Raw genomic sequence first — 23739 nt, 5'->3', positions numbered from 1 at the left:
CTTCTTTCTAACATCTTTCTAGCCTTTAAAAATACACTTGTTCTACATCTAATGATTTTTCCTGTGCATCAAGATACAGTCCTGTTCACTTTTCATTGCTTTTTTTCTTTTCAGTATCTTTCAAATATTTTCCCTACATTATCTCATTTTTCTGTTTTTGAGCTTGCTACTTTGTCCCAGTGCCTTTTCATGACTCTTCCCTATTTACTCATTGCCTCTCTCAACCAAGACAACTGATGGCCTGATTCATTTACTTGCTTTAAGTGTTAGAAGCATTGTGTTTGGCCAAGAAGAGCATTCTCAAATACGTCTAGCTGCTCTGTCTCCCTTCTTGATGCAGTTCATCCTTTTCTCCTTCACTGTGGTTGCATTTTTTTCCTGGAACTTTCTTATTCTACCTCCCACTTCTCCTGTTTCTGCAAGACTCTCTCTCATCATCTTTGTAACATTGCTTGTGTATGCAGTTATGATGGTTCCGCATCCATGCTTATCTTGTTTCCTCTCAGAATGAAATGGCCTCCCAGCTGTCTTATTTTGGGCACATATAAATAACATGTTGCTACTAAATCTTTTCTTACGTTCAAAAAGTTGTGACTACATTATGTATATCCTCAGATTCCTTCATTAGCCTCATAAATTTAAAGATCTACTTCAGAATTGTCCTTCTAGCTTTCAAAACTTTATGGCCCAGCCTGTATCACAACCACCGTTTCATGTTGTTCTCTTCATTCTCCCCTTCTTCAGTTAATGCTAACCTCCTTTGCTTTCATATGATCTCACTGTTTATGATACAAATACCTTCTGTACAGTTGCTGCTGCAAAGCTCTGTTTCCCTACTTCATTTACTTTCAATTCTCATTTGAAAATATTTTTCTAGTCCTTTTAATTTATAAGCCTACAAAATTCTCCTTGAAATTGGGGCTTTCCCTCTAATCCCTTTATTCCTTAACTGCACGACATGTTTTTTGAGTACAGACCAAGTACAGATGTATTATTTCCTGTTTACTCTTTGTAACATACATTAGGTTTCAGTCTGAATTGCAGTAAATTGTCTTCTTGCTGGAAACGATTAAAGGGGTGTGTGTGCGTGTGTGCGCGCGCACATGTGCGTGCGTGTGAATGAGGGGGTGCAAAAAGTAGACTGAATTCACAGTCACACACAAAGATGGTAATGATAGTCATAACTGTGAAGGTTATGTGGGTTGTGATGTCCTCAGCACTCTGAATTTGGTGTATATAGGCTTATATCCCAAATATTTGCCAGTGGTTTCTTAAATTTATTTATGGATTACCTCTAGCTCTGCAGAGGACTTTCTTTCTGAATCTCTTGTTCTTATATCTGTGCCTATTCCACTCTGGATTTCATGAACATGTGTTTCACTGTCACTTAGACTTCAGTTTTGAATATTTGCTCTTTCCAATTTTATATAGAAGGGGTCAAATAATAAGGCTTCTATACAGTTTTGACTTCATTTGGATAAGAGCCTTAGGATTTGGCCTAATATTAGTTGAAGTAATAAAAATTCTGGATTAACACTTTAAAGTAAATATGAGTTAAAATCTGACATGGTCACCACAAAAAGTCCATCTGGTACCCATTTTTGAAAATCTGACTCTGTCCCACTTGGAATATAATTTTTAGTCATATATCACTTAAGCGTGATAATAAAAGTAGTAAAATTGAAAGCTTTGGGGGCTACAGATGAGCACAACTAAAATTAGTGACCAGCATGACGGTTTCCTATATAAAAATGCTTTCTTCATTCCTCATAAGTTGTTTAAAAGCACAAAACTTTATTTTTTTATCTCACCCCTGTAAAATACAGGATATTTTTGGATGAAGGTTGTGAAGCATGACTTTTCTGTCGCATAATATTTATCCTTTTTTCAAGAGCATACCAGCAACTATGTGTATATATAGATACATATCTATACACACACACACAACCAACATACGTTACATAAATATGACTTTTGTCACTAGCTGGTTGTGCTTTAGAGACCCATATGTTTATAGTAATTACACATGTAAATATATTTACGTTGTGTGTGTTTGTGTATAAAGAGTATAATATAAGTATACTTTTTTTTAATAATAGCAGATTATCCAGTCAACATCTGCTCAAACTGTGAAACGAAACCCTGCCTGCCAGACTACCCAGATTAGGATGCCAGTGGTAATAACTCAGCCCATTAGACCACAAGGTATGGGTTTAACTGTTTTAGTGAGATTGTTACATTTGTATGAATTTCATTGTAATTTTATTACAAATTAGTAGCACGGGAAAACTTACAGTGTTGACATTGGCAGGCTTGACATGATTTTATACCTTACTGGCCGAGTATGCATGTTTTCACTATGTAATGTCAACATATTTTTAAGACCAATATCGTTAATTGTTTTGTAAATATAATTTAGGACAAAATCTTCAAGTGATCGGTCTTTAGCCGGCAGTTTCTCATGCAAAGTTCCTGTTGAAGTCAGGGATATGGCTCTTATTGTTTCATTTTAAGATTTTTTTCCCTTGGGGTAAGAGAGAATTTCTTCATTTTTCTGGTGCAGCCCTGAGAGTGCTTCAGTTTAATCCTCCTGCTTTAACTCTCACCCTGGAGGCCACATATTATAGCCACTATCTTTCTAACTGCAGAGAGAGTCCAACTGTAGGACTCCCTTGAGAAACTTCTGAACTACATACCTTTTATCTGCCACCAGTTACTCTTTTGTGATCTAGAGGGCTGCAGCATACCTTGCCACTATCAGTTTCAGGAGCAAGAGGCTAGGTATTGAACACAGTTCTACTATGTAGTTGTGCAAAAATAAATGAATTGGGTGGCTGATTCCATCTGTTGCCTTAAGAGAAATTTTGGAGCCCTCCTGGTTCCTTATCATTATGCGTATTTGTTAATTCTGTCTTTAACTACTTGCTGTCCTTAACCTTTCTGATCACAGTCTTGTTAATACCTGTCAGGATGCATGGGCAGTTAAATAATTATGGATTAGTAATGAGATACAGAGCTTGTCGATTTTAGGTCTCCAGTCCAAATTCAGGGTAGACTGGGATCATCCAGAAATCTTTATTGTCAGCCTGGCATACCGTATTTACTTACATACCTTCACCTCCCTTCCCCTCCCCCAAATGAGATGTACCTTGTTTCGGGAAGGCAGCATCTGGAGAAATTTTTTTTTTCTTCAATCTTATCTGCCACAGCCCAGGCTCACCAGAGCTGAACATTCCTTTGCCAGCATCACTCATCCTCTAGTTGCAACATCAAAACTTTGGGTTTAACCCTATAATAGCCACTGCCAAAATGGCAGCAGCTTTTGGCTAAGAAGCTTTCTGCCATGGAAATCAACATTTTTGCTTATAACAAACCTCCCAGTTTTGGAAGATTGACATTTAGGGAAAGGTGTGGCTGGTCTGTAAGTAAATACGATAAATTGTGTGCACTTTTCTATTCCCCATAAGTTTCTGAGGTGAGTATTTGTTGCCATCACAATCCAGCACAACTTAATACTTAACTTGCCATTCTCTTCATAGAGGCAAAAGGGTCAATGGGCCTGGAAAATGAACTGTCATTTCACTCCAAGGATTTCTTGCTACCACTCAGTGTTGAAGTGAGTTTATTTTTCGGGACAGGAGTTAATAGTAATCTTACACTGATTAACAGAAAAATCTCTAATAGGTCATGGCTGAGTGAGCTCTCATACTCTGCATCCTAAGCAGGGTGCATCAATGCAAGAGTTAATTAAGTTTCCATACCCAGACATTATTTGGTCTTTTTTTGCCAACACTAGGGCTAATTTTGATTTTTACTTGCATGAAGTAGACGTCTTTCTGTTAGACATTGGCTTAAAAGAACAAATTTATTTCATGCTTGATTAATTGTTTGGACATCATCTGGTAACAATTTAATTGACAATCTGGTATAAAAAATAATTCTGAGCATTTATATAAAGCTTTATAAAGCTTTTACAAGCATTTCCATATCTCATAGCACCACAGTGTGAGCATTGTTTTATCCCATTGTTTACATTACATTACTGCTTTAAGTGCACTTGAAAGTTATACTGACATAACTGTCACATAGGAATGTGACTTTTTTGCTAATATAGTTATACTGATATGTGCTGTAAACTGGAAACACACAAGCTGCACTTTGCAGTGTAATTTATTTTGCTTCCCTCTCATGAGTAAATGTATTGGGATAAAGTATCTATATCCTGGAATACCCATGTAAAGGAGTTGTACTGCTTTTAATATACCATCACAATTAAATCAGTAGAACTTTTTGGTATAAGCCAGGTGTCATCGGTGGTTATACTGTATAGATCAGGGGTCGGCAATATACAACCTGTGGGCCAGATCTGGCCTGCCAACAGATTCAATCCAGCCTGTGGGCAGAGAGCTGCCAACTCAATGGATCTGGCCTATGGGCAGCCAGTGGCTCTGGCCACTGTGTGGTGTTGGGGGAGTGGGGACACTGCTTAAGCCCAATAACTTCAGGCATCAACTGTGGACCCAGGCGGGGCTTCCGCTGCAGTGGTGGTGGCATCAGCGGACAGGCTGAGGAGCCTGGATGCAGAACCTGCCACCAGCGTCCATAGCTGACTTGTTGCGCTCTTGGTATGGTGGAAGCTTCTGCCCAGAGCCCTGACCTAGAACCTGACAGCGGCATCAGCTGCAGACACAGGCAGGAGCTGCTGCTGGACCAGGAGAGCAGCAGCATCTCTCTCTGTCTCTTCTCATCTCTCTGTCTTTCTCTGCCTCCCATTTCCCCTCCTTCCCCTTCCCTACAGAACCTGGCTGTAGCTGATGCTGCCGCCCAACCAGCACAGCAGCAGCTCCTGCCTGGGTCCACAGCTGAGCATCAGGGATCTTGGTGAAGTACAGTTCTGGCTGGGTTCTGAAGGGAGGGAAGGAGTTGGAGAGACAGACAAAGTGAGACAGACAGGGACACAGAGGAACAGAGACAGACAGAGGCAGTCAAGGAAGAGAGAGAGAGACAGATATGCATGTGGCCCTTGACAGGTCCCCAAAACTCATTAAGTGGCCATGCAGCTGAAATAATTGCCTGCCCGTGGTATAGCCACACCCACCCCATACCATCACCTGTACCAGTATAACTATTTCTGTGAAAATTCACACCCCTTTTCAAAGCGGACTGTACCAATATAAAAACTAAGGCCTTTTAAATGGGGAAATGAAATGAGACCGGTAAAGGAATTTGCCAAAAGCCACAAAAACATCAAATAATTTACAGAGCTAGGAGTAGAACTGGAGACCTAGTGACTCCTAAATTAATCTCTCCAGTCTGTGCTTCCTACATTTACATCTAAGACCTAATGATGATAGACTCTGTATATCATTACCAATCCAATGAGATATCCAGACTCACAGTTGATCTTAATTTATAGAAATAATTGTAAATTGTGTTGTGCTGCCTCATAAAACAAGTCTGGTTTTCAAGGTTTTGTATCATTGCTTTAGGCCCTGCAATAACAAAGTATGTAATTGAGGAAACTATTATTTAAATATCTACAGTGGCCATCTAAATCAGAAAGGTACTCCATCGCAGGTTTAGAACCATATATTTAATTAGTCTGTCAGTCCATTTAAGCACAGTAATATTTATGGGGTGGTGCATTAAATTCCACTTGCTTTTATTCATAGTTTAGACGTGACATGGATTTCCAGAAATTAAAAGATTTGCGACTGTATTGTACTTTCTGTATAATCATGCATCAAAGTCAACCATCCATAGAAAAACAAAGTATAGATGGTAATTAATTCTAGAGACAGATTAGTATTATTTCATAATTCTATTTTAGACTTATTCACTGAAGTTTATTACATTTTGCCAGAGCCATTACAACTGCTTTTATTATTAATATCCTTTGTGTATCCTGAAAGGATCCTGATACATTGTGAACTTTGTTGTTGTTTTTTCTCCTGTTGTATTAATCATCCTGTTTCCAAGTAATTCAACAAAAATTCTTTTGAATTAGTTCATCCTAAATTGAACTGATGAGCCTAAGGACTGATGGCCTTTGCATAAGAATCTTGAACATATTGAATCTAAAATGTATTAATTTCCCACAGCCTGAATTCCTAAAACTTACTTTTAGATTTTCCATGACCGTGGGTCATGCTGCAGTTTCTGTAATACAGAGCAGACTCAGCATTGAACAAGGATGGCAAATGGATTTTGGTTCGAGAGCTCTGGATGAAGTTGAACAAGGCTTAGAATGAAAAAAAATTATCTGCTCAGTGAAGGCAAACCTCTTTGTTCTAGGTACTAAATATTATTAAAGAATATATTAGTTGACCTAATTATACATTAGTTTTTTAGGGTTCATGAAAAAGTAATACAGAGCCACAAAGGTTTGTGAAAATGTCTGCCTGAGGACAATTTAATCCTAACACAACTGCAAAGAGGACTGTCAGATGCTATTTTAAGTGCCTCAGGGTCTTTACACATAACTTTCATTATATTGAGAAATGTACACAAGAAGGTAGAACTTAACATCACAGAAGACCTCCTTTTTCAGTATCATTCGTATGCCAAAAATTGGTTTGAACTGTTCAAGGATAAGTGAATCAGACCAAATACAGCCAAAACCGATATTCTAGTAAAATATACAAAGCAGTCAACTGAAGTTTCACTTGGTCAAATCTTTTTCATCCGAGGACTGGTATGATGTTTCCTGAAACTGGTCATCTAGATATGTTGATTTATGGTAATTTTTTACTGCAAGTTAGTAGCAGAAGCTTGCAGTGAGTTTTGTTTAGGATTTTTGTGGGAGCCAATGGGAGTTAAATGTCCAGTTATTATTGACTTACAAAGGCCTTAGGCCCATTAGGAAAAATCACAGGGTTGATTTATGTAATTATGTACTTATAAGACTGTTTCAAAGAACTTAACTGCTTACAAAATATTATTAAAATGAGAAAATAGGTTTAGATTTTTAAGAGGATGTTGCTATTTTATATTTTATAGCTACATATTTTTGATTATGTACAGGGTAAAAGTAGTAATGAAACAGCAAATAAAACTCATATATTTAATTCTGAAAATGTGTGGGGTATCCATAACAATGACGAGCCAGTGTATAGGAATTTTTTTTTCCCCTTTTAAAACATAATAAATATTACTGTAGTCTTTAGCATATCTTTAAATGTGACTTGTACCAAAACTCCTAGGAAGTACCACTTACAGGTCCTGATTGTTTGTTTTGTACAGATAATGTAGAAGAGCAGTTTACCAGCAGTTGCAAACACATTTATAGCCATTATGTGTATTATAACCAGCTATGGCCAATGGTTTGCAGTGTTAAGAGTCTTCAGGTTTTTTCATCAGTGAAAAATTAATACATCACTGTCAATATGCATCTTTAAAATTTAAATTGTTTTCTCTTTCTTCAGCAAAGGAATCCGTAAAAATAACAACTTGCTTTTGTTTGCAATTTACAGACAGTTAAATTTAGTTCCTGGACAGAAGGTTCTTTGATGTAAATTGTCTGAGACAGCTCATAATAACATTGCTTGGTGTTTTTCAGGCACAGTAGGGAAGGCACCAACAATACAAGCCAACAAAAGTCCTGGGGGCGTTGGTGTTCAGGTGTCTGCAAATCAGAAAAACAAGCTGAATGACCCTGGAGGTGGTTCTTTCAGGTAAAAAAAAAACAAACCCCACAAAAAAAACAAAACAAAAAAAACCTTAGAATAGGCTTAACACCAGAGGGCAGTATTTTACAATAATTCCTAGATTATCCATGTACTTTGATTGGATGACAGCTACTTATTTAGTTCTATTTTTTTTAATAGGAAACATATCTGGAAGATCTTTTCTTAAAAGCAGGGTGTTGAATGTATAGTAAGTCTTCCAGATCACTTTTGTAGCTATTAATTTTTTCATAAATGGAGTTACATAGATGAGGACTTCCTAAATGTAAAATACAGCTATTTTTGTGGATCAGATTTTGACTTCCATATGAAATGTACCTTGCTGAGAAGATCCTAATTGTGACAACAGGGCATACTGTATGTAGATAGGCTTGTGCAGCTCAGCTGCAGGTATCCTCTCATAAGCCTAAGGGACATTCTGATGTTTATAATGAGAAAAAAAAACTTCATTGCCTTATCTACTGTTGATGTGAGTTGTTTGTGCAGCACAATTTAGGGCATTCTTTGGGTTCCCATAGCGGTCAGGAGATTCACTGGTTCAAGCCAGTAGCCTGGGTGATTAAGCAGCTGTGTTAGTTCAATCCTTTCGTACTTAATTATTAACATTATTTATGTTTATATATTTTGGGTGTTGCACTAGAAAACTGATGTTGAATTTACTGCATTTTCCTTCCCCCTACTTACCTTTTAGATTAGTTTTACAGATATAAGTATATTTTGAGGGGTTTTTTTTTAATATTTTCCTTTCCTTTTTGTTTACTTGCTAAAATAAGACAGTATTTTTAGACTTTCAGATTCTTCCTTTAGGATTCTTATGTTGACCTGACCTCATCAAACCAGTAATTAATTGACAGGCTTAGACCTTTGCAGGTAGAGTTAGAGAATTTGTAGACCCTGTGAAATATCTCTGCTCTGAGGCATGTCAGCATTGCAACTAATAGTGGTAGTACTTAGTATTAATCTAGAAGTAAAATCATTCAATTTTTTATTTTCCAATGCTTTTGCCTCCCACTGAGTATTTAAATGATTTAAAATGTCTGTTGTGTTCAATTGTACTGTCTTAATAAGTATTTTTTATGTTAGTAAGTAACATGGCACTTATTCTTCGTTAGTATAGCTTTCAATTTTACATACACCAAAAGGGACAGCATTTTTTTTTACTGGGTGTTGTAAACTGTGCCAGGATTGATTCTTGCATTCACTTAGTTTATACATAGAATATATTAGGTTAGTTGGAATTGTTAATTTTCCCTTGGGGAGAAGCAAATGCTCAAGGCACTGATTGATAAATCAATAAATCTTTAGTGAGTTTGGTAAATAAGCTGTCAAGGGTGTATGTCATTTTTCCTCTAGAGAACAAATTTTAGTCGGAATGAATGTGTTTGTTTCCTTGCATTGTTTTCTCCTTCAAAATACTAAGACACAATGCTGCATTTAAATAAGTCCATAAAATTGCAAAGATTTATTAAACAGCAGTAGAGATCAAGTTTTTTTTCCTTGATATCTTAACAAAGAATTCAGTTGTTTGCATATTTGCATTTCAACCCCTAACCTTTCCTGAGGACAAATAGATGTCTGACTATTAAGCCTCAAGGCAGAGAGCTGGAAATCTGTATTAATCCTCTGAATGCTGACTAGTTTTCCTCAACATTCCCAGCGTGTGTGAAGAATGTGTTTGTAGCCAGAAGGCAAACTGGCATCTAAAGCAAAGCAAGAATTTTGAAAAATAGTTGTGTTATGTATAAATTTATTTTGCCCTTAGTGCTTTATTATTGCATATTTGTTTCATTATTTCATACTCTACTTTCTTTAAAATAACTTAGTTTAGTTTTTCACTCTTATGGGTAATGTCTTGGTCAGTAATGGAAAACTGAACTTTTATTTTTCCAGTTTCTTCTAATCATGTTATTTCTAAGTCTGGGATATCTTACAGACCTGTTTTATTTTCCAAATGAAAAAATACTGAAATGAATGAAAGATTTACACATGAGAGGGATGTAGAAACTGATGATTTCACAGTATTATCTATAATTACTATGTTATAAAAATGCTACTTTGGTTCATAGCTTATTTTGAAGTGATGGTAGCTGTTCTGTAGTTAAGATTGAAGCTGGTATTCTCTTGCAAGCTGTTTTCCATCCTGTAGTTTCGCCAAAATAAAACTCAAATCCCTCTGAAACCCCGTGTGTCATCTTATCTTGGGATAAAATCTCATTCTGGCTAAAATTTGTCAGGGAAGAGGATGCAAGTACTCCATTAATGCTGACAGGTAATTTTAATGATGCTTAGAGAAGAAAATAATAATGTAGAACTTGTTAACATTTTTACTAATTCTACAGTTGGTGCTCCATTCCATACATTATAAAACCATAATGTAAATAATATAGTAATACATCTCAAACAAAGCTTTCTGTAACCAGGAAAGAGAGATGAGTAGAAGCCTCCACTGTGGACCTCACCTTGTTGATCTAATCTACTAGAAGACTTACAGCTGTGACAGTGTAGTATACCACACATAGAACATGATGCATGGAGTTAAAAGTGCAGAAGATAAATGGCTAACTTAGATAAATATCATGGTGGTCCAGTGGTAACTGTAATTTAGATTTTGTTCATATTCATATTAAACATGGCTTAATTTTTTTATGAGGATTTTTTTATAAGGGTAGCAATAACATAGTATAACTTCTCTAAATTCACAGCACTAGAGAGTTAATTTTCTGAAAATACAAGTGACCACTTTTGTGTGTGTAGCATTGTTGAATTGAAATTAGGTGTATAAGAGAGGATATTAGTGTGTTTTGTGCTTTGGTATCATAATGGATGCTGGACACGTGTACTTAAACATTGATTTAATGGCTTTGTGGTGTTTGTGTTTTGAAGAAATACTTCTGAACAATATTAAACCTAACAAAACAGAGTATATTGTGTAGGAATTACCTGTATTAGGCAGGATGGGAATTCAGCAATAATTTCTGTATTACACTCTCCACTCTTTCTTGCCACCTCCCTGCCCAACTTGGCACAGCTAATAGAATGAGGGCTGGACTAGATGACCTCCTGAGGTCCCTTTCAAACATAATTTTCTATGATTTTCTATGATTCTATGAATCATAGAAAATTAAGGGTGGGGTCATCTAGTCCAACCTCCTGTTGAAAGCAGGACCATCCCCAACTATATCATCCCAGCCAAGGCTTTGTCTAGCCTGGCTTTAAAAACCTCCAAGCATAGAAATTGCACAACCCCTGTGGGTAACCTTTTCCAGTGTTTTACTGCCCTCCTAGTGAGAGAGTTTTTCCTAATATCCAAACTGAACTTCCCTTGTTACAACCTGAGACCATTGCTCCTTGTTCTGTCATCTGCCACCACTGAGAACAGTCCAGGCTCCATCCTCTTTGGAACCACCCTTCAGGGAGTTGAAGGCTGCTATTAAATCCCCTCTCAGTCTCCTCTTCTCCAGACTAAATAAGCCCAGTTTCCTCAGCCTATCTTTAGAAGTCATGTCTCCAGCTGCCTAACCATTTTCATTGTCCTCCGCTGGGTTCTTTCCTATTTGTCCACATCCTTTCTGTAGTGGGAGGCCCAAACAGGGAACAGTACTCCAGGTTTGGCCTCACCAATGCTGAAAGAGGGGAAGAATCACTTCCCTTACTAAATGGAGGAGGCAACTTAGTAACAGATAATGTGGAAAAGGCTAAGTACTTAATGCTTTTTGCATTTCAGTCTTCACTGGCAAGGTCAGCTCCCAGACTACTGCACTTGGCAGCACAGTTCAGGGAGGAGGTGAGCAGCTAACTGTAGCCAAAGAAAAGGTTAGGGACTATTTAGAAAAGCTGGATATATACAGGTTCATGGGGCCAGACTGGATTTAGCCGATGGTGTTGAAGGAGTTGGCTGATGTGATTACAGAAGTTACTGGCCGCCATCTTTGAAAACTCTTGGTGAACAGGAGAGGTCCTGGATGATTGGAAGAGGGAAAATATAGTGCCCATCTTTCAGAAAGGGAAGAAGGAGGATCCAGGAAACTACAGACTGGTCAGCCTTACCTCAGTCCATGGAAAAACCATGGAACAGATCCTCAAGGAATCCATTTCTAAGCACTTGGAAGAGAAGGTGATTAAGATCAGTCAGCATGGATATACCAAGGGCAAGTCATACCTGACCCACCTGATTGCCTTCTGTGATGAGATGAGTATGTCTGTGGATGTGGGGAGAGCAGTGGACTTAATATACCTTGACTTTTCCAAGGTTTTTTATATGGTCTGCTACAATATTCTCACAAACAAGCTACGGAAGTACAGGTTGGATGAATGGACTGTAAGGTGGATAGAAAACTGTCTGGATCATTGGGCTTAAGAGAGTAGGAGTCAATGCGTTGGTGTCTAGTTGTCAGCCAGTGTAAAGTGGAATCCCCCAGGGGTGGATCCTGGGGCCATTTTTTTCAATATCTTGACCTGGAAGATGGGATGGAGTGCATCCTCAGAAAGTTTATGGATAGCATCAAGCTGGGAGAGAGTCATGGAGATGCTGGAGGGTAGGCTAGGATTCAGAGATGTCAACAAATTGGAGAATTGGACTAAATGAAATCTGATGAGGTTCAGTAAGGGCAAGTGCAAAGTCCTGCACTTAGGACGGAACAGTAGTAGGCACTGGTACTGACTGGCTAAGCAGCAGCTCTGTAGAAAACGAGCTGGGGGTTACAGTGGACAATAAGTTGCGTATGAACCAACAGTGTGCTCTTGTTGTGAAAAATGCTAATGGCATACTGGGCTGCATTAGTAGGAGGGTTGCCAACAGATATGGGGAATTGATTCTTCCCCTCTTTTTGGCACTGATGAGGCCACATCTGGTGTACTGTGTCCAGTCATGATAGAAAGGATGTAGACAAATTGGAGAGAGTCTAGCAGAGGACAACGAAAATGGTTGGGAGGCTGGAGGCATGACTTATGAGGAGATGCTGAGGAAACTGGGCTTATTTAGTGTGAAGAAGAGAAGACTGAGGGGATTTAATAGCAGCCTTCAACTTCCTGAAGGGTGTTTCCAAAGAAGATGGAGCCTGGACTGTTCTCAGCGGTGGCAGATGACAGAACAAGGAGCAATGGTCTCAGGTTGCTACATGGGAAGTTTAGGTTGGATATTAAGAAAAACTTACTCACTAGGAGGGCAGTAAAACACTGGAACAGGCTACCCACAGGGGTTATAGAATTCCCATGCTTGGAGGTTTTTAAGGCCAGGCTAGACAAAGCCTTGGCTGGGATGATATAGCTGGGGGTGGTCATGCTCTCAGCAGGAGGTTGGACTAGATGACCCAACCTTGCTGCACCAGGGAACTGTAAGTTGGTGCAACTCTTGCTACTACTCTCACCCTGGGGGGCTGCGGGCTAGGGGGCTGCCCCGGGCTCTTCCCAGGGGGCGTGTGCCCCCAGATATGTGCGCCAGAAGAGAACAGGCTGCTTCTGCAGACTGGGGCCAGCAGCAACACTGGGCTCCTCCCGGTGCTCAGGACAGCTGGCAGCCTGCTCTCGTCAGGTGTGCAGATCCAGGGGCAGGTGTCCTCTGGGAAGAGCCTGGTGCAGCCCACCACATCCTCAAGCCCTCCCAGGGTGTACGTAGAAGCTTCCTGCTGCAGCCCTGGGAGTGGCCGATGCCACCTGCCTGCAGCACTGAGCTGCGCTGTGCCCCTCCCTCCGCCCCTTCCCTAGCCCCAGCCTCACTCATTCAAAAGGGCATTTTTTTCCCTTAGCAGTGTGTTTAGGGCTGTGGTTTTTGGTTTTGTTTTTTGGTATGAGCATAGGGCATAGATTTTGATATGACATTGAAGAGCATATTCATTGGCAGATTTGGAGAACACCAAGTGAGAGGTTTGTGACCAAACAAAACTTTTGTTCTGGAGCATTCTGTGGATAGCACATTATGATTCTTGCTGTGGGATAGATTGTAAAATTCATCTAGTTATCCCTTATTAGTTTATGCTCCTTATCTAAGCAAATTTTTCCAAATTCTGGTCCCCTGAAATTTCTGCAATTAAAAGTCATGGAAGAGAGTTTACCTACTGGTTTCTTCTTTGAATGTATTCCTAATAACACCATTTGCCATTGCAGGCTTTTTAACATGTTGCATTTTCCTTTGTATAAAATAATTAAATCTAAATTTACTTAAAATGGGTATTTTAATCCAAAAGTTCCATCGACTACAAACAGAGTACCTGAAGAATAGGATGCTCCGAAGAGTAATAAAGTCTCATTGTTGATGATTTTTACCCAAACTATTTTAGTTTCTGTTCTCAACTTTTGGTTAACTTTGGTAGTTCTGTGTTCAAGTCTAAAAAGGCTAGTGGTGTTGCACGATTTCCAGGAATCCTGGTCAAGATTACTCTGAGGATTATTGTTGTTTTGATTGAGAATTTAAAGAACTTTGGTTAGCGTTATCCAAAATAATCCAATCTAGTTGAAACAAATTTTCAGCCAGGGGTTGGCAATGTTTTTTGGGCAGTGCGCCAAAAACACCTGCAATCTGGACGTACAAAATGTTGGTGTGCTAGGAGCAGGTGGCAGGGGAGCTGCAAGGGGCCCAATCCTTGGTGTGGCAGTGCAGCCCCTGCCACTTCCCTGTTGTCCACCCCAAGGTGCAAATGCCAAGCTAAATGCTTTTATGTGCCACACTGGCATGCGTGCCAGGGATTGCCTATCCCTGTTCTAAGCATTCTTTTTCTTTATAAATTAAATAGTCAGTGTTTAATCTTGAAAACCCAAATTAATCTGATTGTTATGCAAATGACAAAGTAATATTTACTTGTTAGTAGTGTGAGTTTATTTAAAAAAGCAGTAATTGAACATACATCTTAAGTTTAGTCAATTTAACATTTATTGTATAATTAAAAAATGTGATTTTTATGGCACATTGTAACTCGTACTTCAGGTTTTTTGACCATTTTGACCCATTTTTTATTTTTTTCAGAGGCAATATAAAATAGTATCCATTTCTTTACAGCTTTCTGGGCTGTACAGAATTGTTTGCTGGTTTCAGATTTTAGCTCTCAACTATGTTTTTGGATTTGCTTAGATTCTCCTCCATCCCACATGTATTTAATGGTATAAATATAGGACTGTTGAGACACTGAAACAGGGAGATGAGGGGGTAGAATACAGTGATCCAGCCCCAAGTGAAATCTGACAAAAAACCATCACCTGGCTGATGTCATTCATTATAGAAGACAGACCTGCCAAATTTAAAATAAAGAAAGTATTGTGACTGGCTGTAGGGAACACTGTTGGCATAGATTTGTTTTGTTTTGTTGTGTGTGTTTGAAGAAGGATAAATAAATATAGCACTTCTCCAGATGCTCTTACCTTTTGCAAAAGACCATTAGTGTTCAGATGGGTTTTTTTCAGAGGCAGGTGTACATTGTCCCCCAGAACCCATTCATACAGTCCTGATGCGGTCAAAGTAATGGGAGAAACTGCTTGGGGACCCTGCATTGAAAGGGAGGAAGATTCTTCCAGAATTCTTATTTTAATTTCAGTAACTTTCTTGTGCTGATTCATGCGCATAAACCTTTTAAGATGAGGATGACAAAGTTAGCTGTAGCTTGCTTGAACTAATCTTGGGTGATCATGTGAAAGGACTGAAAACAAATTCTGGATTTTTCTGTTTAAAAAAAAAAAAAAAAGCTAGAACAGCCAAAACTGCAGTAAAGCTGTTATATATTAAAAAAATTGTGTGGAGAGAAAAATAACAAAAATTAAACTTCTGTCATCTGTTTAATTTAATTTTTGTATATAAAATATATAAAAATGTAATGTCTGTTCTAAGACATTCAATTTGGGTGACATGGGAGCATATTGGTATAGTAAAGGAGCTGAGGCATGTCATAGATCTGGGAGGTTTCAGCATTCCACTGTGATGTACAAAACACCATGTCCATTTCTGGTTATTAAATGGACACTGTCAAGATTTTAGTGTCAAGATTGCACCTACCTTAAAACTTATTTTCAGGCTGTAGATCTTAATTTCCAGATTGTCAGCTTTTCCATGGATCCTGCAAGGTAGAAGATAATATGCAGTGTATTCTGGTATCTCCCCAGCAGTTGTATGTATGTGTAGTAACTTCCATTATTGTGTGCACTCATATTTGTTAATAAGATCTAGCAAACACTTTAATTTAAATTAAAACTCCGTAACAGAAAGATTAGCTTGAAAAGAAGTACTTGAAGGAAAATTTGAAGTTAAAACTTTATGGATGCTTGTACACATGATGAAAATTGGCCGTTTTTGCAGTTTAATTGCATCATGCTGTACACACATTTAACAATTTCTTTGCCTCCCTTTTTCTGAGCAGGGACTGGGTCACCCCCGCCCCCCCCCGGGACACCGTTAGGTCCCAGGGGAGGTGCACCCAGGCCTAGGGTCAGTGAGGACCTAGTCAGAGAACTTCTGGAGGGACTGGGTGTATTTAAATCAGCAGGTCCTGACGATCTCCACCCCAGAGTGCTGAGGGAATTAGCAGAGGTCATTGCAGGACCCCTGGCACAGCTTTACATGCATGCATGGTGCTCTGGCGAGGTGCCAGAGGATTGGAAAAGGACCAATGTGGTTCCCATTTTCAAAAAAGGGAGGAAGGAGGACCCAGGAAACTATAGGCCAGTCAGTCTTACCTCGGTCCTGGGTAAGCTTTTTGAGAGTTATTCTGGCGCATGTCCATGAGGAGCCAGCAGGGGAGATTAATCTTAGGGGCAACCAACACAGGTTCATTAGAGGCAGGGCCTGTCAGACCAACCTGGTGGCCTTCTATGACCAGGTCACAAAATCCTTAGATGCAGGTGTAGCAGTGGACATAGTCTTTCTGGACTTTAGGAAGGCCTTCAACACGGTCTCTCACCCCATTCTCATTACAAAACTAGGGGACTGTGGTGTCGACACCTACACAGTCAGATGGGTCACTAGTTGGCTGGAGGGCCGCACCCAGAGTGTGGTGGTGGACAGGTCTTATTCGACCTGGAGGGATGTGGGCAGTGAGGTTCCGCAGGGCTTGGTCCTCAGGCCCGCACTGTTCAACATCTTCATCAGTGACTTGGATGGGTGTGTGAAAAGCACCCTGTTCAGATTCGCAGATGACACTAAGATGTGGGGAGAAGAGGGATGCTAGAAGGGAGGAGTAGGCTGCAGTCAGACCTGGACAGGTTACAGGGGTGGGCGGATGAACACAGGATGTGTTTCAACACTGACAAGTGCAGGGTACTGCACCTGGGGAGGAAGAACCAGCAGCATACCTACAGGCTGGGGGGCTCCCTTCTCGCCAGTGGAGAAAGAAAAGGATCTTGGAGTCATTATTGATGCCAAAATGAACGTGGGCCGACAGTGTGGGGAAGCGGTCAGGAAGGCCAACCATACCTGGTCATGCATCCACAGATGCATCTCAAGCCAGTCCAAGGAGGTGATCCTCCCCCTCTATGTGACACTGGTCAGGCCGCAGCTGGAGTACTGCATCCAGTTCTGGGTGCTGCACTTCAGGAGGGATGTGGACAGCATGGAGAGGGTCTAGAGGAGGGCCACCCGCATGATCGGGGTCAGCATGTCAGGCCCTATGATGCCTGGTCATGCATCCACAGATGCATCTCAAGCCAGTCCAAGGAGGTGATCCTCCCCCTCTATGTGACACTGGTCAGGCCGCAGCTGGAGTACTGCATCCAGTTCTGGGTGCTGCACTTCAGGAGGGATGTGGACAGCATGGAGAGGGTCTAGAGGAGGGCCACCCGCATGATCGGGGTCAGCATGTCAGGCCCTATGATGGAGGCTAAGGGACCTGAACCTGTTCAGCCGCCACAAGAGAAGGCTGAGTGGGGATCTAGTGGCCATTTACAAACTAGTCAGGGGGGACCAGCAGGCATTGGGGGAGTCCCTGTTCCCCCGAGCGCTACCAGGAGTGACTAGAAATAATGGTAACAAGCTGGCAGAGGGTAGATTCAGACTAGATATCAGGAGAGCACTACTTCACTGTCAGGGCGGCTAGGACCTGGAACCAAAGTGCCAAGAGCGGTGGTGCTGGCTCCTACCCTGGGGGTCTTTAAGTGGAGGCTGGATGAACACCTCACCGGAGTCGTTTGACCCCAGTAGTCTTTCCTACCATGGCAGGAGGTCAGACTTGATGATCTGCTCAGGTCCCTTCTGACCCTACCAACTATGAAACATGTTTGGGGGGGCGGGGAGTAGTTTAGGATTTAAAAGCGTTTGCTATGTTGCAAACTGAACCACATCCTCATGTAGTTTAGTTTGCAATGTAGGTATATATAATGTTGCAGCCTTTGACAGCTTGCCTCCCTGCCATGGGAGTGGTGGGCTGAAAGCAGAACAATGAGGGGCCCTATTCTTTTTTTTCCCCCCCACGGAGCCTGCCCGTGTCTTCCATGTCCAGGGAAGGAGCTGCTGGTGGGCTGAGTGGTCTTTCCTTCTGCTGCCGCAGTACCCCCTGGGGCCACCCAGACAGGCTGCTAACAGACGAGTACTGCCCTAGCCTGGGCTCAGGCTCAGGGAGCAGTTGGATTGGGCTCAGGGCCTGCCAGCAGCTTGCCCCTCAGTTGTGGGAGAGGAGGGCAGGTTCTGCAGGGGGGGTGGGGGGGTAAGGATCAGTCTCCTTACTGCTTTTTTCCCCCCCACCCCCCTCAGCAGAGCCTGTCTATGTGAGCTGCTGCTGGGCCGTGCAGCCCCTGAGCTGGAGGGCCCAGTCCTTCTCTCCGCAGCAGCAGCACCCTATAGGGCCACCCAGGCAGGGTGCTAGCTGCACGGGTGCTGCCCCAGCTCTCAGGCAGCACCCACCAGATCCAACTCTTCTTCAAGTCCAAGCACTGGAAGCCTGCTGGGTACTGCTCCCTGCGCTGGCTTGGGGAAGAGTGAGATCCGGCAGGTGCTGGCTGTGAGTTGCAGCAACACCCATGCAGCTAGCACCCCACACAGGGGGCACCCCTGCCATGGAGGAAAGAACCAGGCCCTCCCTTCAGCTCAGGGGCTTCACAGCCTGGTGGGAGCTCTCATGGGCAGGCTCCTCTGAGGAGGGAGGGGGGAAAATGTGGTGAGGGGCCTGATCCTTTTTTAAATTTTTTTTTTTTTTCCCCACATGGAGCCTGCCTGCCCCTCCCAAGGCTGGTGAGTGAGCTGCTGGTAGGGCCTGAGCTTGTGGGGGGCCTTGGACCTTCTCTTCATGGCAGCAGCACCAGCAGCCCACCCAGGAGGCTCCGGGGGGTGCCATCACCATAGAGGGAAGGACTGGGGCCCCCCACAGCTCAGGGGCCACTTGGCCAGATGGCATCTCATCCCCCGGCTGTGGGAGAGGCGGGCAGGCTCCGCATGGGGGAAGAAAAAAAAAAAGGATCCGGCCCCTCATCATAGCGGTGAGAGAAACCCCTAAACTGAAATGGTAGGTTTTTAATTGTTGCAATTAAAAACCCACCATTTCAGTTTAGGGGACTAAACCCCTGTCCCATGTACAAGGCTCCTATAAGTCAAAGCATGTTTTATACTAACATTTAAAACTTCAAAATTGCTTTAAAGTACTATATGGTGTGCCACTGACACTTAAACGGTATGACAGTTTCACCTGAAATATTGCGACTGTTTTATCACACTTTTCAAACTGTAATCCAGAGAACTCTTAGATCTCCTGAGTGTCATCCATCCTTTCACATTTTCATGTTTACCTGGGTGCCAGAAAAATCTCACATCTGAGATTCCAGTCAGATTTAACATTTCTAACAAGTGATTGTATAACTCCTTAACAAAGAAGGTTTCATGAATAAGTTAGCTTCTGTCACTGTCTACTTCTGTAGCTCAAGTGCAAGAGTTCAAATACACTTGTATTTGAAGGTCCTAGGTTCAAACTCTGCTGAGAACTTAGGAGGGAAAAATAGCATGCAACTGTGAATAAGGACTTCATTATAAATTACAGGCATCAACTAGCTGGCTACATAATGCTGGCTCTTTTATTTCTGCATATTTGTTGAACTTAGATTAGGGACAACTAAAAATAAATTGTTTTCTGTCTTTACATTGCTATTCAAGGTAAGCAGTTTCATAATTCTGTGACGCAAATGGAGAGAAGGTGGGTTTTGTGATTGTATTTTGGAGGAAGAATGACTCGTTGGTGGTTAAGATGTCCAAGCTGTCAAACAGTTTGAGAGCTTTCCCTTACACTAAAAAAATATGTGCAGTTGTGGTACTGCCTCCAGTACCATAAGAGCCAGTACATAGTAGTACAAAAATGGGAATTATAAGCTAACATGTCATGAGCTTAGAGCTAGCACAGTGTAATGTGCAGGAATTTAAAGTTGTGAAACAGTATATGCTCTTATGTGAATGGGAAATAGTAACTATCAATCTAACCTACCACTGGATGGCATCTTTGTTCTACAGAATTACTATTGAAAACTCACTGATCTGGAGTTATAGTCTGACTTTTATAGAAAACTATTGAGAGAATGTTTGCAGGGTTTTTTTGTCATATTTCCTCATAATGTCATCCAAAATCACTCTCCTTTCCATGCTACAATTCTTCATATTCAAAAAGTGTTGAGATTTTGCCATCAGACTGGAAAATCTGTAGTCACCAATGATTATCTGTACTGTAGTAATTTTTTATTCTTTATATACATTATATATAACATAATTGCTAAGGGAGATGAGGAAATTATTATATCTAGGGGTTTTTGTGATGACCTAAACCCATGAATGCTTTTAAAATGGGTTCCATAATTTCATAATTATGCAGCTAGTTCACTTGAACCACTTTTGTTTTGTCTATTGTTGCAGATATACTTTTCACTATTTATTTACATTTAGAAAAATGTAAAGTGCCATAATTATGATGAAGTTGATAGGGAAAAAGATTGGATGTAAATTTAGCATATATTATATACAAGTGCCATGTTTAGAATACATGCAACTTAATAGAGCAGCTGAAGGGAATGAAAGTTTTCAGCACTGTATTGTGGCTTATACTGGCTGTAGAAGCAATAATTTATTTTTAAAATACTGGATCCAGATGCATTTATTTTTTTTATTGAACACAAAATAATGTCTCTTGCTTTTTGTAGCTGTATATTACCTCAGTGCAAGGAATTTATTCCTTTATGAGGAATAAAGGATCAGCATGTTAATTAGTAAAGAGAAAACAATTTAGCATTGATATAGAGATAAATAGTATTGTATTTGCTAGGTTTTGCGATATGGCTGTAGTACTAATTGTAACATGTTCATGATTTAGTTTGCATCTCTTTTGTCCAACTGTATATATGACTTGCCTTTGTACTTATTTACATAACGGTTGAATGTTAGTATAAGACTAATTGGTTATGGTTATGATCTCTTTGCAAGCTATATACAGTTATATTTGTTTGCTGTTTGACAAATAGAGTTGTCTTTGTTCTGGTTATTTACATTGGTGTGTGTGCTAATACCTACTTTGTTCATCACAGGCACAGGCAGGAAGTGTGTTGCTGTACACAGTCCTGTGATCCTGTAACATTCACATAGATGATTGTTTTAAAGCCAGTGCTGCTCTTAGACTGTGGTTTGGCATTTTTAAAATATGTCTGATATGGTTCACTACTGTTTACTCCAGTGGTGACTGAAGTTGGGGTTTGGGTTTTGTTTTTTTGTTTTTGGTGCTCTTGTACCACTTGCTTACCTCCTTAGGCCTTTCTCTGTAGTGCCATTAGTGGAAAGGTGGAGGTGCAATATAAAATACTTTATCCCTCAAGAAGGACAACAGTTTTTCAGTTGTGGATGCCAAATCCTTTGTGAGATGATCCAACCACTACTGCATGAAACAAGTAATAGTTGAGGCGGGGGGGCTGGAAAGGCAGGGAGAAAAAGCATGTGGCCTCCCTCATTTCTGGTGGGTTCTCTCACCAGGCCATCATGTGCCCTGAGCCATTGTGGGATACTTCCATGATCATAGGTTGATGGAGGATGCTGGCTAGGTCAAAGTACATGCAGAAATACTGTGCCCACACCTTTCTGCACTCCTCTGCTGTGTGAGCTGGGTTGAGCGTTATTGGGATTACAGCTAGGTGCCATCGATTTGACACTGCTTTTTCAGCAGCCTCATTTTGCTGGTTCTTGGTACAAGTTAATTCATATATATGCACATACTCAAAGAGGTTGATAGTTTGGTCTATACCTGAGTTATTTGAGATTTTGGCCTCCAGCCTTTTTTTCTAACTTTACTTATTCTTTGTACCACTTAATCTAAATATGTGTGTGTGTTTAGGATCACCACATTCACACATTTCAGTTTTTGATTCAGCTCACATGGTTTTGATAGAATGGTGCCTTTATCTCATACAGTTAGCATAGTTAGCTTAGTTCTCTGGGATGGTGCTGATTTCTGTCTTCTGAAGTTTTTTGGCTAGAAAACATTTTTTATTTGTTTTTGCTCTCAGTTGTAGTTTTAGCAACTACATTTCTTAAAGCTTTTCATTGAGCATGTAAATACCCAATGGGTGTAATATGTAGAGCAGAGAGCTCTGCAGATATATTTATCAATTACCACTCCAGGGTGAGCTTCACCAGCTGGTTTGGATAAGGTAGAAACAAAGTTGGTGTCGTCCACACAGTAACTACCCAGCTGCCCATGTTTTCTTTATAGCAGCCCATGTGACCTTTCTAACAGTCTCATGTATGCACTGAATGAAAGGTAGAAATGGAAATCATTTGAACCCAGCATGAGACCTATCAAGGCCGATTAATTGTACAATATTATCCCCTGGAATTTCTTTTTAAGAAAGAAATCAAGTGACCCCACTGCTGCTGTGTTCGACAGTGAGGCCACTAATGCTTCCTGATCATGAAGAAGAGTGTTTCTGTAGGAGAGAGACTTCAGCAGGCTGAAATGTGCTGCCTAGGGAATTAAGGCCCATCACACCCCTTCAGCATAGGCGGTGTTTCTTTGCCCTTGCTGTTTCCAACTTTAACTACATTGAAACAAAACCAAACCAAACCCTCCCCCTGCCCGATCCCTGCCCTCCTCCCCACAAAAAGGCACTCTATACATACTATCCTTCTGCTACCACCCCTGCCACCATCCTAAGGAGAAGATGAGAGGACAGACATATGACAGATGGAAGTTACCTTGCTTAATACAGTACTGGAATGCACTTACTTGAAGGCATTTACAATTATAGGCAATATATAAGAACTTAGGTAGAATAAAATATAATAGAAGTATCAAACTAATTTTAAAAAATTGCCATAGACACCTAGTCTTTATAAATCCCCAGGGGGAAGAAAAACCTCAATATATATCTTGACCATGTTCAAACCTAAACAGAAATTATCTGCAGTCAGCCAAACACAAAGGATCCAGGTGTTACAAGAACTTTCCAAAATCTGAGAGATTTGAAATAAATAGTGCATTGTTTTTAATATCTGTGCACTTTTTGTTTGTTGGTTGCTAATTGATTGCCTCCCACCTCATTACCTGTGTGCAAGGCAAAGTGAGTGACTTTTGGTCTGTGACTGCCATTAACTTTCATGATGTGGCTATGTATCTGTCATGCTGTTATAGTTTGTACTCTTCCCAGGCAGAGGAAAGGTGCCAAATTAGTATTGTGCATATAGTCTCCTTTGAGATAAATTACACCACTTTTGTAGATTGCCTGATGTTGAGTGGTCGGAAAAATACGTTGCATTATGTTCTTATCTGAATCTATTTCCATGATAATGTGGAGCAGGGTGGCTATACCATCAAACTGGTTCACATTTCTTATTAGGCATTGCATGATTATTCTCTTTGGAATTTGTAAAGGTTGTATTGCATACAAAATTATCTTTTGTTTATGCTTTTGTTATAGAGATGATGATGACATCAATGATGTTGCCTCTATGGCTGGAGTTAACCTAAATGAAGAAAATGCCCGAATCATGGCAACCAATTCTGACTTGGTTGGAACACAGATACAGTCTTGTAAAGATGAGCCCTTTCTTGCAGCTATCCCTTTACATAAGCGCATACTAGAAATGGGTGAGAAGTACCTCATTTGTTTTTGATAGTAGTTGCTTTAG

The 23739-nt window shown here is 40.6% G+C and overlaps 1 protein-coding gene across 1 annotated transcript in view; it reads left to right on the top strand.

Annotated features, from left to right (window-relative positions):
• LOC102386679 (transcription initiation factor TFIID subunit 4-like) overlaps positions 1–23739 on the top strand; it is a 213945-nt gene that overhangs the window by 48942 nt on the left and 141264 nt on the right. Inside the window, exons 8-10 of the mRNA XM_025209494.1 lie at positions 2100–2205; positions 7559–7673; positions 23529–23698. Coding sequence (XP_025065279.1) covers positions 2100–2205; positions 7559–7673; positions 23529–23698 — 391 coding nt within the window. The remainder of the gene's footprint in view (positions 1–2099; positions 2206–7558; positions 7674–23528; positions 23699–23739) is intronic.

This window comes from Alligator sinensis, unplaced genomic scaffold (genome assembly GCF_000455745.1).
Source record: "Alligator sinensis unplaced genomic scaffold, ASM45574v1 scaffold170_2, whole genome shotgun sequence".
In the NCBI taxonomy this organism is placed as follows: Eukaryota; Metazoa; Chordata; order Crocodylia; family Alligatoridae; genus Alligator; species Alligator sinensis.
Note: the sequence above shows the minus strand (reverse complement) of the source record. Positions and strands in the feature narration are given on the sequence as shown.